Source organism: Mauremys mutica, chromosome 2, assembly GCF_020497125.1.
Source record: "Mauremys mutica isolate MM-2020 ecotype Southern chromosome 2, ASM2049712v1, whole genome shotgun sequence".
Lineage (NCBI taxonomy): Eukaryota > Metazoa > Chordata > Testudines > Geoemydidae > Mauremys > Mauremys mutica.
Window position 1 is genome coordinate 102,047,108 of NC_059073.1, and position 11,653 is coordinate 102,058,760.

The 11,653-nt window shown below is 48.3% G+C and overlaps 1 protein-coding gene across 5 annotated transcripts in view; it reads right to left on the bottom strand.

The window, feature by feature from the left end:
* The window catches only part of FBXO15 (F-box protein 15), a 58,628-nt gene extending 47,547 nt beyond the window's left edge, over positions 1-11,081 (bottom strand). For 4 of the 5 annotated variants that reach the window (XM_045004054.1, XM_045004055.1, XM_045004052.1 and 1 more), the window contains exon 1: positions 10,730-10,904. In XM_045004054.1, the coding sequence (XP_044859989.1) occupies positions 10,730-10,896 (167 nt within the window). In that variant the 5' untranslated portion in view covers positions 10,897-10,904. Of the gene's footprint in view, positions 1-10,729; positions 10,905-10,969 lie in introns of those variants that run through there. The other variant, XM_045004056.1, reaches the window with a different exon arrangement.
* Positions 11,082-11,653: the final 572 nt, after the last annotated feature.

An 11,653-nucleotide genomic window follows, 5' to 3' on the forward strand; every position in this document is an offset into this window, starting at 1 on the left:
CCTGACACTTAAAATCTAAATGCAAGATGTTAATCCCCCACACACTTTTTTTAAAAGTGTCATACATCATTATATTAAGAGACTCGAGCTCAAAAGGCACAACAGCCGCAATGGTTAATTCATTAGCTGTTCAATTTGTGGCACTCAGTTTTGTAGCTGTATTTTCACCTCAATAACCTGTAGTATACGCGAAGTGGAAACAACCTTTTTTTAGAGAAGGAGTAATCTAGTCTGTTTCAAAGAACATAGCAAGTTGTAATTAAAGTTGTGACAATATTGATTCTGTTTCCAAAATTTTAAAATATATCTAGTCATAAACAAAGACAGTAGTAATTTAAATGGCTATTCCTAATTTCATCTGATGATGTCCAAGTGCTTTACAAGAGGCGGGGGTATTACTAACCCTTTTACAGGCAGAGAAACTGACATGAAGAATGGATAAGAAACTTGTCAAAGATCACACAACAGAAGGATTGAGAACACAACACAAGTCTTCTGACCTTGCTCCTAGGCCAGAGTTTCTCAAATCTTTGGAAGCTGAACCCCACTCCAGAAAAATGAAACCTGACACATACACCCACTGAAATCACAGGAAGTGTATAAATTATATTCCTGGGGGAATTCTGCACCACTGCACATGTGCAGAATTTACGTCCCCCACAGATTTCTTTGCTTCCCCGCAGAAAAATGACTTTCTGACAGAGAAATAAAGGGAAGCCACAAGAGCGGTCATGTGACCGTCCCCAGTGGTATGTTTCGGGTGCCCAGGGCAGCCGGCAGAGGCCAGGAGGAGGGACTGGGGAAGACCCAGCTGATGGCTCCTACCCTGCGCTGGGCTCAGCTATTAGTCCTGGGGAGGACGGGACTTCCTCTTCCCTTGCACAGCATTCAGGGCCAGGTCAGACCCACTCCCAGATTTCTCCCTTGGCTGAAGGAAGTTCTGAAAACTGCCCCTCTGCCCCCCCCACTGATTGCACCCATCACTCCTCAGCTGCAGCAGGAGGGACCCTGTACAGGGAGCTTCTCCCCCATCCGTGCAACCCTTGTACACCCAGACCCCCTTATACCCAGACACTCCCGCCGAGCCTCACCCTCCCACACCCCAATGAGCCCCACTCCCCCTGCACCTGGACCACCCCAACGAGCCACCCACACCCAGATCCACACCCCACCGAGCCCCAACCAGCTGCATCTGGACCCCCCCAATGAGCCCTCACACCCATACCCTCTGCCGAGCTCTATCCCCCATACCCAGACCCCCACCAAAGAGCCCCAGCCACCTTCACCTGGATCCCCCTGCAGAGTCATTACCATTGCACCCAGAACCCTGTGCATCCAGCTCCTCCCTGCACCCGGATCCTCCACTGAGCTGCCTGCACCCAGATTGCCCCATACAGAACCCTCTCAACCCACACCTGGATCCCCCCACAATTGGATCCTCCCTTGCTGAGCCTGCCTGCCCACAACTGGTGCACCTGGCACAGAGGGGAATAAATATATAAATCAATAAATGTGGAGGTTCCAGCATGGCAGTAGGGAACACAAGTCACTGGCTGCTTGGAGGTGGGAGATCACCCTGTAGTCCCTCCCTCCCCTACCCTCCACCCCAGACACGGACTCAGTGATGAGGCTGCACACGACCCTGACAAAGTGCAAGAGCTGGGATTGCCCCAGAAACATCCTGGGGTCCTGTCCCTTCATGCCAGGTGCACCAAGATAGCAAGTGAGAGGGACAGAGTCTCACATGTGTAGTAAGAGGAGGCCCTAAGATATAAACCTTGATATCAGAGGCCTGGTATGAGGCCTAAGGCCTTAACTAAAGTAACGATCAAGACTTTGCTAACATAAAGCAAAGTTAAGCTGTGAGCCAGAGGCAGGCCCTGCTCACAGAAGCTGGCAAGGAAAGGGCTGATGCTGCAAAAAGAGACATATCTAAAAGGTACTGGACACCAGATATCAGAACATTCGCATACTCGTACACTCCACACAGATAACAAGGAACAGGCTGACCCATCCCAATGACAGGGCCAAAAGGGTAATATGATGGATAGAGTTGTTTTGTTCGAACCAACATGTACAAGGTGAGAGGCGGCACCTTACTACGTAGAGGGGTTGTACCTTGCTACGTAGAGGGGTTGCACCTCATATGTCAGGAGTGACGTGTAACTTGTTTGTACCTGTGTATAAGAATGCATCCCTGGGGCGGTGTCTTTGTCCGGCCGAGGGGGCAGTGGAAAGTCCCGCCACTGACAGAGCCGAGTCCATTGCTAAGAGGCACTTTCCCGTAGTATGCCCTGTAGAGTAACGATCTAGGGGGAACTATCATTGTGTCCATACGGCAATAAACCTGGCCAACGTGCCTTCGTACCTTACTAGACTCTGTGGTCATTGGGGGTTCTCTTCGGATCTGCTGTGTCAGTTATCTGCAGAGCTGGGGCAGCACACAGAGGGAACACACGCACGCAGCCGAGTGATACCAACGTAGAAGGGAGCAGAGCACCATGCCAGTAGCATCTGACAACAACATGTATGCCCAGCCCTGACCCCCAATCCAGGTGTGGGGCAAGCAGGCTCTGGATGGCAGGATCCAATTATGGAAGGGCTTAGTGTGGGGGAGATCCAGGTGTGGGGCAATCTGGAGCAGAATTCCCCCAGGAGTATCCTTTGCATGCACACTCTCACCTATGCCCATAACACTTTTGGAAATGCTGGTGTAGATATTCGTAATGTCATGCTTCCTCTCCTTTCTTACATGTACTTTCATGAACAGTGAAATAACTAGTTAATAACATTCTTAACTATTACTTAGTTCTGCCTTGAGTGCAGGGGACTGGACTAGATGACCTTCTGAGGTCCCTTTCAGTCCTACACTGCTATGATTCTATGATTTAGAGCAGTGTTTCTCAAATGCAGCCACAAGGGGCTTTTTGTGCGGCCACAACAGCCTCCTGGGCAGCGATGGAGGGATGAAGTATTGGCATCTCCCCCTCCCTCCCTGTTCTTCCTGGATGCGCTGCCCTACACCGTCTCGGGAGACAGGTGTGGCACAGTGCTGCAGGAGCAAGATGAGTTCTCAACCCACCTGGGGGCGGGGGCCAGCAGTGGGGCTTGGCCTTCAGCCCTAGGGTGGTTATGCGGCAGGCTCTAGCGGCAGGGCTTCAGGATCCAGCCCGCGGTGCTTTGGGTTCTGGTGCCCAGCTCCAAATGCTGGCCCCAGCTCCAGTCCCGAGCTCCAGTCACATGGTAGCGGGAGCTGGCCCTGGTGCTGACCCCTGGCCCAACCCATGTGGCAGCGGGGTCCAACCCCGCAGCTCTCAGCTCTGACCATGCAGCTCCAGGCACCTCCCATCACACCAGTCCCCCACTGCCTTCCCCATCCATTACCCTATCGCCCTGTGCACCCACTGCCTCCCACCAGCCCCACATCCATCCCCATATTGCCCCTGGCCTCCACTGCCTCCCCCTCTCACTCCGCCATCTAGGACTTAATTCGTCCTGAGAAAAGTGATATTAACAAACATGCAAGTATCAATTTTCAGAGCAGACTTATTAGCTAGCTGGGAGGCTGTGATAAGTGATACCTGTATGTTTGTTAATATCACTTATCACAGCCTTTCAGCTAGCTACTAAGTGTGTTCTGAAAAGTGATACTAATGAGCATACAAATATCACTTTTCACAGCATTATTTTTATTACTGTCTGGAAAAAAAAAACCCTACGTAAAGTACAATGATTTGGATGGATGGATATGCATATTTATCTGTTTTTCCTAAAGTTAATTAAATATTTTAGGGAAAAATGTCAGTGCGGCCACCAGTGAGAGTTGGTGGCTGCACACTGAGGCCACCAAAAATTCTGTTGTGAGAACCCTGACTATCATCACTGCTATTCAGAGATAGCACTCATTGAAATGAATGGCCCAGTTCACGGCTCAGAACTTGTTTCAGGCTCAGTGCAAATTTGTCTTTGCATCAGCCATCATAACATCTTGTTTTAAAGGTTTTCCTCACAACCATAACAGCAAGAGAGACATCCTTTTTCTCTCTCTTTTTTTAAAATGAGAGAACAACTGTCCACATTCCGATAGCTAGTCCTTTGCATTCCCGAGACCTGTGCCCCAGAGTTTGGGAAAAACTGCACAACTTCCCTACCATTAGATCGGATCATCTTCTCTGAAGCACTTTTGAATTTTCTGCATTCCAAATGTCAAAAGCTATAGTGAAACCAATATGCCTTTAGTCAATTCAGTCCTTTTCTTATCATTCAAGTCAGCAGCTGCAGAAGAATAACACCAAGCTTCCCTACTAGTGCTTTACCAGCACTTCCTGGCATTTGACATTTACCAGGATCACCAGTTGCCAGAAACAGCTGTCCTAAACATGCAAGATAATGATGGAGGAGAAAGGGGAAAAAAAGTCTCATCAGGTTAAGATGTACTTTAGATAGGTAAACTATATCCCAGTCCTAATGGATGATTAATATATAAACCAGGGATTTTCAAAGAAGCCTTAGGGATAAGGCATTCAGTTCCCTTAGAACTTTAACAGAGTTGGGAATCTAACTCTCTTACGCGCCTTTGAAAATTCCAGGCTTAAAAGCTCCTAAACAGACAGGCAAACACCCAAGAATGTTGTGTGACACAATTATTTCATAATCTGTACAATCATTTCACCCCAACACACTCTCCATAATCTGCCAGATAAGTTTACTACTTCACTGAAGCTTGTTTTCCTTATTCATGGCTCCTTCTTAGTCCCTTACAGTCCATTAAGCCATCGCCACTTCACGGCCACAGACTTTGGCCTTGTCTACACTAATGCTAATTATGCTAGGTAAATTATGAAATTACATAATTTAATTCAATGAAATGTACACTGACTTAAAGCAGTGTTTACACCACACTGTGTCAATGGGACAGCTTCCGCCTCTCATTGAGGAAGAGTACTGAAGTTGACAGTGTGACACCATGCCTTGGAGGCCCACCCCGTAACCCCCATATTCCCCATGTATAGATAATTGTGATATTGCATATAAAGCAGGCTGTGTGAGGTATCAGGGGAAAGGTTATGATCTGCTGAAAGTCACTCATATCTAAATATGTATATCATTAATGCATATGAAGTTATGAGAATTGTGTTGTATGGCTGTCACTAAAATATGCTGTGGGTTTGGGAAGCGCTCAGATACTAGCTCTCCAGAGACAATGCCAAGGAAAGTAACCAACAGCCAGGCAGGTGTCAAACAACCATTAACAGCTATTGTCCTGCAAGGGAGCTACAGTTCAATGCAGGGATCAGCAACCTTTGACGTGTCCGTGGGTTTGGCTGATCGCAGCTCCCACTGGCCGTGGTTCGCTGCTCCAGGCCAATGGGAGCAGCGGGAAGCGGCGGCCAGCACATCCCTCGGCACACACCGCTTCCCGCCACCCCCATTGGCCTGGGACGGCGAATCGCGACCATTGGGAGCCGCGATTGGCCAAACCTGCAAACGTGGCAGATAAACAAACAGGCCAGGCCCGCCAGGGTGCTTATCCTCGTGGACCAAGGGCCAAAGGTTGCCGATCCCTGGTTCAATGACTCAGCTGCATAAGGCCACACTAGGGGAATTGCTCAACCTTGCCTTGTAATTCAGCAATGCCCACCAGACATGCCTGGACTTGTGTTCTCCAAGCACATTGGACTGAGGGTTTAAAATAAAACACAGAGGTCCCATGCTTCGCCTTTCTCCTGCCCCAACCTATGCTATTCCCTCCTTCCTTATTTTAGCAATCATGCAACTGGTTGAACTTGGCAAACCTCAATTTTATAAATGTCACAGAATGTGAATGTTATATGCAATACGGGACTAGATATTAATTTTGGATATTACCATATTTGATGTTTGGCGTTTACCTTCATTAGAAATGGGGAAGGAATGGGTGGCAGTGGGTCTGTTAGCAATTATTATGGGAAATATATTTTTTCCTCTGTTTCCCACACTTCCATTGGTAAATAACAGTTAAGCTTCTGTTCGCTCAGATTTCTTTTTCCCATTCTTTTCCTGTACAGTTCATTCAGTAACCACAATCTATCTTTTGTGACAAATTTCATGGAGATGGCCTCCGATGTCAAAAACACTGGATTCTGTCATTGCTAAATGAATCAGGCCAAACGGAAAGAAGAGAGCTTGTCCCATATATATGACCAGCTGAAATGTCATAAGCAGTGATGCAGGAAGTGAAAAGTTCACTTTTTCTGACTACTAGAATTTATTCCCAGGGCTTTGGCATAGGTAGTCTCCCCTACTCCCCCTTCTGGATCTCTTGCCTCCACTATACCTCTGAGCCCTGGTCTACACTACGAGTTTAGGTCGAATTTAGCAGTCTTAGATCGATTTAACCCTGCACCCGTCCACGCAACGAAGCCATTTTTGTCGACTTAAAGGGCTCTTAAAGTCAATTTCTGTACTCCTCCCCAACGAGGGGATTAGCGCTGAAACATCGCCAGGTCAAATTTGGGGTAGTGTGAACGCAATTTGATGATATTGGCCTCCAGGAGCTATCCCAGAGTGCTCCATTGTGACCCCTCTGGACAGCACTCTCAACTCAGATGCACTTTTGAATTTCATTTCTCGTTTTCCCACCGTGGCGAGCTGATCAGCACAGGTGACCATGCAGATCACATCAGCACAGGTGACCATGCAGTCCCAGAATCGTAAAAGAGCTCCAGCATGGACCGAACAGGAGGTAATGGATCTGACTACTGTTTAGGGCGATGAATCCGTGCTATCCGAACTCCATTCCAAAAGAAGAAATGCCAAAATATTTGAAAAAAATCTCTAAGGGCATGATGGTCAGAGGCTACAACACGAACCTGCAGCAGTGCCACATGACAATTAAGGAGTTCAGGCAAGCCTACCAAAAAACCAAAGAGGCAAACGGCTTCTCCAGGTCAGAGCCCCAGACATGCTGCTTCTATGATGAGCTGCATGCAATTCTAGGAGGTGGGCCTACCACTACGCCACCCCTTTCCATGGACATCTGCAACGGGGGAGTCTCATGCATCAGGGATGAGCATTTTGGGGACGAGGAAGATGAGGAGGTGGAGGAGGATGAGGATAGCACACAGCACGCTCCCTGACACCCAGGAACTGTTTATCACCCTGGAGCCAATACCCTCCCAACCCTCCCAAGGCAGGCTCACGGACCATGAAGCCGGAGAAGGCACCTCTGGTGAGTGTACCTTTGTATATATAATGCATATATAAAAGCAAGCGTGTTTAATGATTAATTTTCCCTGAAGACCTGGGATACATTCGCGGCCAGGACAGCCCCTCCTTTTAAATGGCCAATCCAACGAGTGCTTGGTATGGGAAAGGAGGGCACTGTTGTTTGAAACCATTCCCACATGTTATGAAGGTTGAAGAAGCTGAAAGACAGTGGCTTACCTAGCTTAGCATTCCTGTAAGCTGAATTCTGTTGCCTGGCCCTGCATGTGTAATCTCACACTAAACCAGAAGGCCCTCAATATAAGAGGCAAAATGTACTGAAAGCACGTCCTAAGTAATGTTAACAGCTTGGTTCACCGTGAAAGAGTCTACCCATTGTTCTCTAAAATGTGTCTTTTTGAATACTACTCTCCCTTTTTTCCTCCCACAGCTACAAATGTTTCAACGGTACCCCTATCATCTCCATCCCAGAGGCTAGAGCAGATAAGAAGGCAAAAAAAATGCACTCGCAATGAAATGTTCTCTGAGCTCATGCAGTCCTCCCACACTGAAAGAGCTCAGCACATTGCATGGAGGCAAACAATGTCAGAGTCCAGGAAAGCACAAAATGCACGCCAGGACAGGAGGGACAAACGAGATGAGAGGTGGCAGGAGCAAGATGAGAGATGGCAGCAGCACGATGAGCAGAGGCAGGATTCAATGCTGAAGCTACTGGGGGAATCACACTGATATGCTCCAGCATCTGGTGAAGATGCAGGAAAGGCAGCAGGAGCACAGACCGCAGCTGCTGCTTCTGTGTAACTGCCTGCCCTCCTCCCCAAGTTCCATGTCCTCACCCAGATGCCCAAGAACGTGGTGGGGGGGGGGCCTCCAGGCACCCAACCACTCCACCTCAGAGGACTGCCCAAGCAACAAAAGGCTAGCATTCAATAAGTTTTGAAGTGCAGTGTGGCCTTGTCCTTCTCTCCTCCCCTCATCCACCACCCCGCCCGGTGCTTCCCTCCTCCCCCACCCCTCCCAGGCTACCTTGGCAGTTATCCCCCTATTTGTGTGATGAATTAATAAAGAATGCATGAATGTGAGGCAACAATGACTTTATTGCCTCTACAAGCGGTGATCGAAGCAGGGAGGGCGGTTGGCTTACAGGGAAGTAGAGTGAAACAAGGGGGCGGGTTTTCATCAAGGAGAAACAGAACTGTCACACCGTAGCATGGCCAGTCATGAAACTGGCTTTCAAAGCTTCTCTGATGCGCAGCGCGCCCTGCTGCGCTCTTCTAATCACCCTGGTGTCTGGCTGCGCGTAATCAGCGGCCAGGCGATTTGCCTCAACCTCCCAGCCCGCCATAAACGTCTCCCCCTTACTCTCACAGATATTGTGGCGCACACAGCAAGCAGCAATAACAACTAGAATATTGGTTTCGCTGAGGTCTAACCGAGTCAGTAAACTGCGCCAGCGAGCTTTTAAACATCCAAATGCACATTCTACCATCATTCTGCACTTGCTTACCCTGTAGTTGAACATCTCCTTACTACTATCCCTATAAAATCGGGACATCTGGTCACCCTAGTTTAACAGGAAAACTCCATCTGCTCTAACCCCAGCTCTCTCCACAAACACATGCACAAGTTCTGAACACATTGACTACAATGTCCCACCTAAGATAGCGCCCCAACCACAGAGAAGCTGAGGTGTTCCTTAGCAACACTTATGTGACCAGCAGCAGTCATCCTGAGCCTGCTTCAGAAATGGTTTGATTACACTGCTATGGCTTTCCATGTGGACAGCTTTCTTGGACCTACATTTGCCTGTAATGGAAAACTGCAATTTTGGGAAGCAAGAAGGAGAATTACATCAAATACATATTTAAATCAGGAATAATATATTCTCTATGTTAAGTGAATACATCTTTTTTGCAATCTGCTTGGCCTTTCACGTTGCTTAGTCTTTTACACCCCTTCTATATTAAACACCTCCGACAGTAGGAGTGAGAATTTTGATTTGTTAGCTTTTTACAACTACTTTACAGAGATGTAAATAACTACACAAGACACTTTATTCCCCATATATTTTATTTAAGATAACTTTCACAACTGAAGTGTCACATACCCTTATGGACCTCTATAATTCTGTTTCCCCATCTGCAAAATAGGGATAATAATATATTTCCAATACTCCCTTGAGATAGGAAAAATAATAATTGTTTGTGAGGCGCTCAGATGCTACAGTGATTAGTGCCATAGAAAAGACTTTAAATAAATATGTCATAATCTCAGCATGAAATTTTCAAATAGCCATATTTTGTTAACTCAAACCAGACAAAAGTACATCTTCTCTGAGTTCAAAATCCATGCCAAGTTTCAAACTTCTGCCATTTTTGCCACAGGCATTTATGAGAGTGGTGTTAGAAATCTTCTTTAATAGAAACAGAGAGTTTCATTCTCCATAACCCAAAAACAGTTCACGGAATTTTGCTCAAGCTTTCAAACCAAAAACAAACAAAATATCTTTGTGCCATGAACAAACATGAAAAATGTCACCTTTGAGAGAGAATATTCCAGAAAGATTTGAACACATGAGAAAAGAGGCTTGACTTGTGCAGGAGGTCATCACTAGAAGATCACGATGGTCCCTTCTTACCTTAAAGTCTATGAGTCAATGAGACTTGCAATTTTAAGGCCCAGTCCTACAAGGATTGTCTCCTCAATTATTGCCGATACTGGTACCAACCAAGATAGTTTTGACTGACTAACATGAAAAAAGACAATGATTCCCAACAATGAGTAGCAGCTGCCAATACAGTTTCTTCACTTGTATTACTAGCCCAAGGGATCAAAAAATCACATTAGGCCTTCCAAAATCATCAAATTTTTAAAATTACTTTTGGATGGGGATTATGGAAGACCTTTATTTGCTTCTTTTCTACGTCTTTAAAGTTCATGTTTTCAAGCTTTTCTACACGCCAATTATGGCTGGAAACTAGAAATATTTACATAACTGCATGACTCCAGGAGCTAGGACCTTGAAGAAAACAACATATATTGAGAGAGATTCATGATGAAACCACAAGATCCAGCAATTCTACTTCACACTTCTAGGACTAGTTTTACAAACCTTAAACTACCAGACCCTGGGAACAAGGACTCCAATCAGGTCACACTCCCCAGTGGCTGGCACTGACGCGACCGGGAGAAATAAAAAGTGGGCATACTTTCCCAAGCTCTACCCACAGGTGAAGCAGATCTACAAGCTGCCGCTCAGCGCAGACTTTACAGCTCTCCTTCCCCTTGCACGTTGCGCACTAGTGAGGACGCCATCATTAGGGTTCCGAGTCAAGGCTCCCACGAGCAACCTCGGCCCAGGGAAAGAACGGGAGCGGGCCTGGCTGCATGGGCACCACAGCACAATTAAACACAGCGTCTGGAGGGGGCAGAGTTACTCGCGTGACTCGGCTCTGCGCCCAGTTCACCTGGACCCCGAGTCCTGCTCAGCCAGGGGGAGCCAGCAGGCATGGAGGGCGGTTACCTGAGCCGCACAGCCAAGCTGCCGCGGTCCGGGCCTGGAGGAGGAGCCGTGGCGGTCGGGGGGCTCCGGCTGGGGAGGGCGGGCGGCGCCGGGCGCTGGGGAGCAGCCGCTGCCCACGCCAGCCCGAGGCTGTGCTGCTGCAGGATCCAGCCGCGTCCGGTCGCCATAGTGACGCCGGAACCCGAACGGCCCAGCCCAGCGTTCCAAGCGGCCCGGCTACAAGCCCGCCCACTCGCCCACCTGGTGTTGCCTCTGCCTGGCCTTGCACGGGCACCCGCGCCGCGAGGGCGGCGTTGGAGTTGGGCAGGAGGTGGCTGCGGCCTCTCCGCAGCCTGAAGTTACTGGTTGCAGCCCATTGAAGGGCCTGGCTCCTCCACACAGCCTGGTTACAGGGTTCAGCTGCCCCTCACATACACACACATACACACTCAACACATTTCAGCCCAGAGAAGGGCCCAGTCTAGGGTTCTATCTGGTAATGAGCCCCACACGCTGTCAGGGTTGCACTCCGGGGCAGAGCGGGTCCACCCCCCAACCACACCCTAAAACATCCCTGGAGTGTGTCACCCCCATAGTGGGCAACATAAAGATAAGTGCATTCTCCTAATTTATAGCCCTCTTCTCCAGAACCCAGTTCAGTGCTCCCACTGTTGCTTCTCCCAAATGCCCACTGCCTCATCGGGCATCTCTATGCTCCCCTGCCCATGCTCCCTCGTTTCCTCCTCCTTCCTATCCTCCATTTTCCACTGCAGGCACAACCACCAGTTTCCCATCTGCACCCCATATTTGCCTGCATATACCCGGACAGCCCAGCTCCGTCTCCGTACAACACCCCACTTTGTCCTAGACACATACCACTTTCCCCCTCTTTCCTATCATCCCTTTGGAGCAGATTTGGTGCAATGGATAGATTTTTGGAAAGAA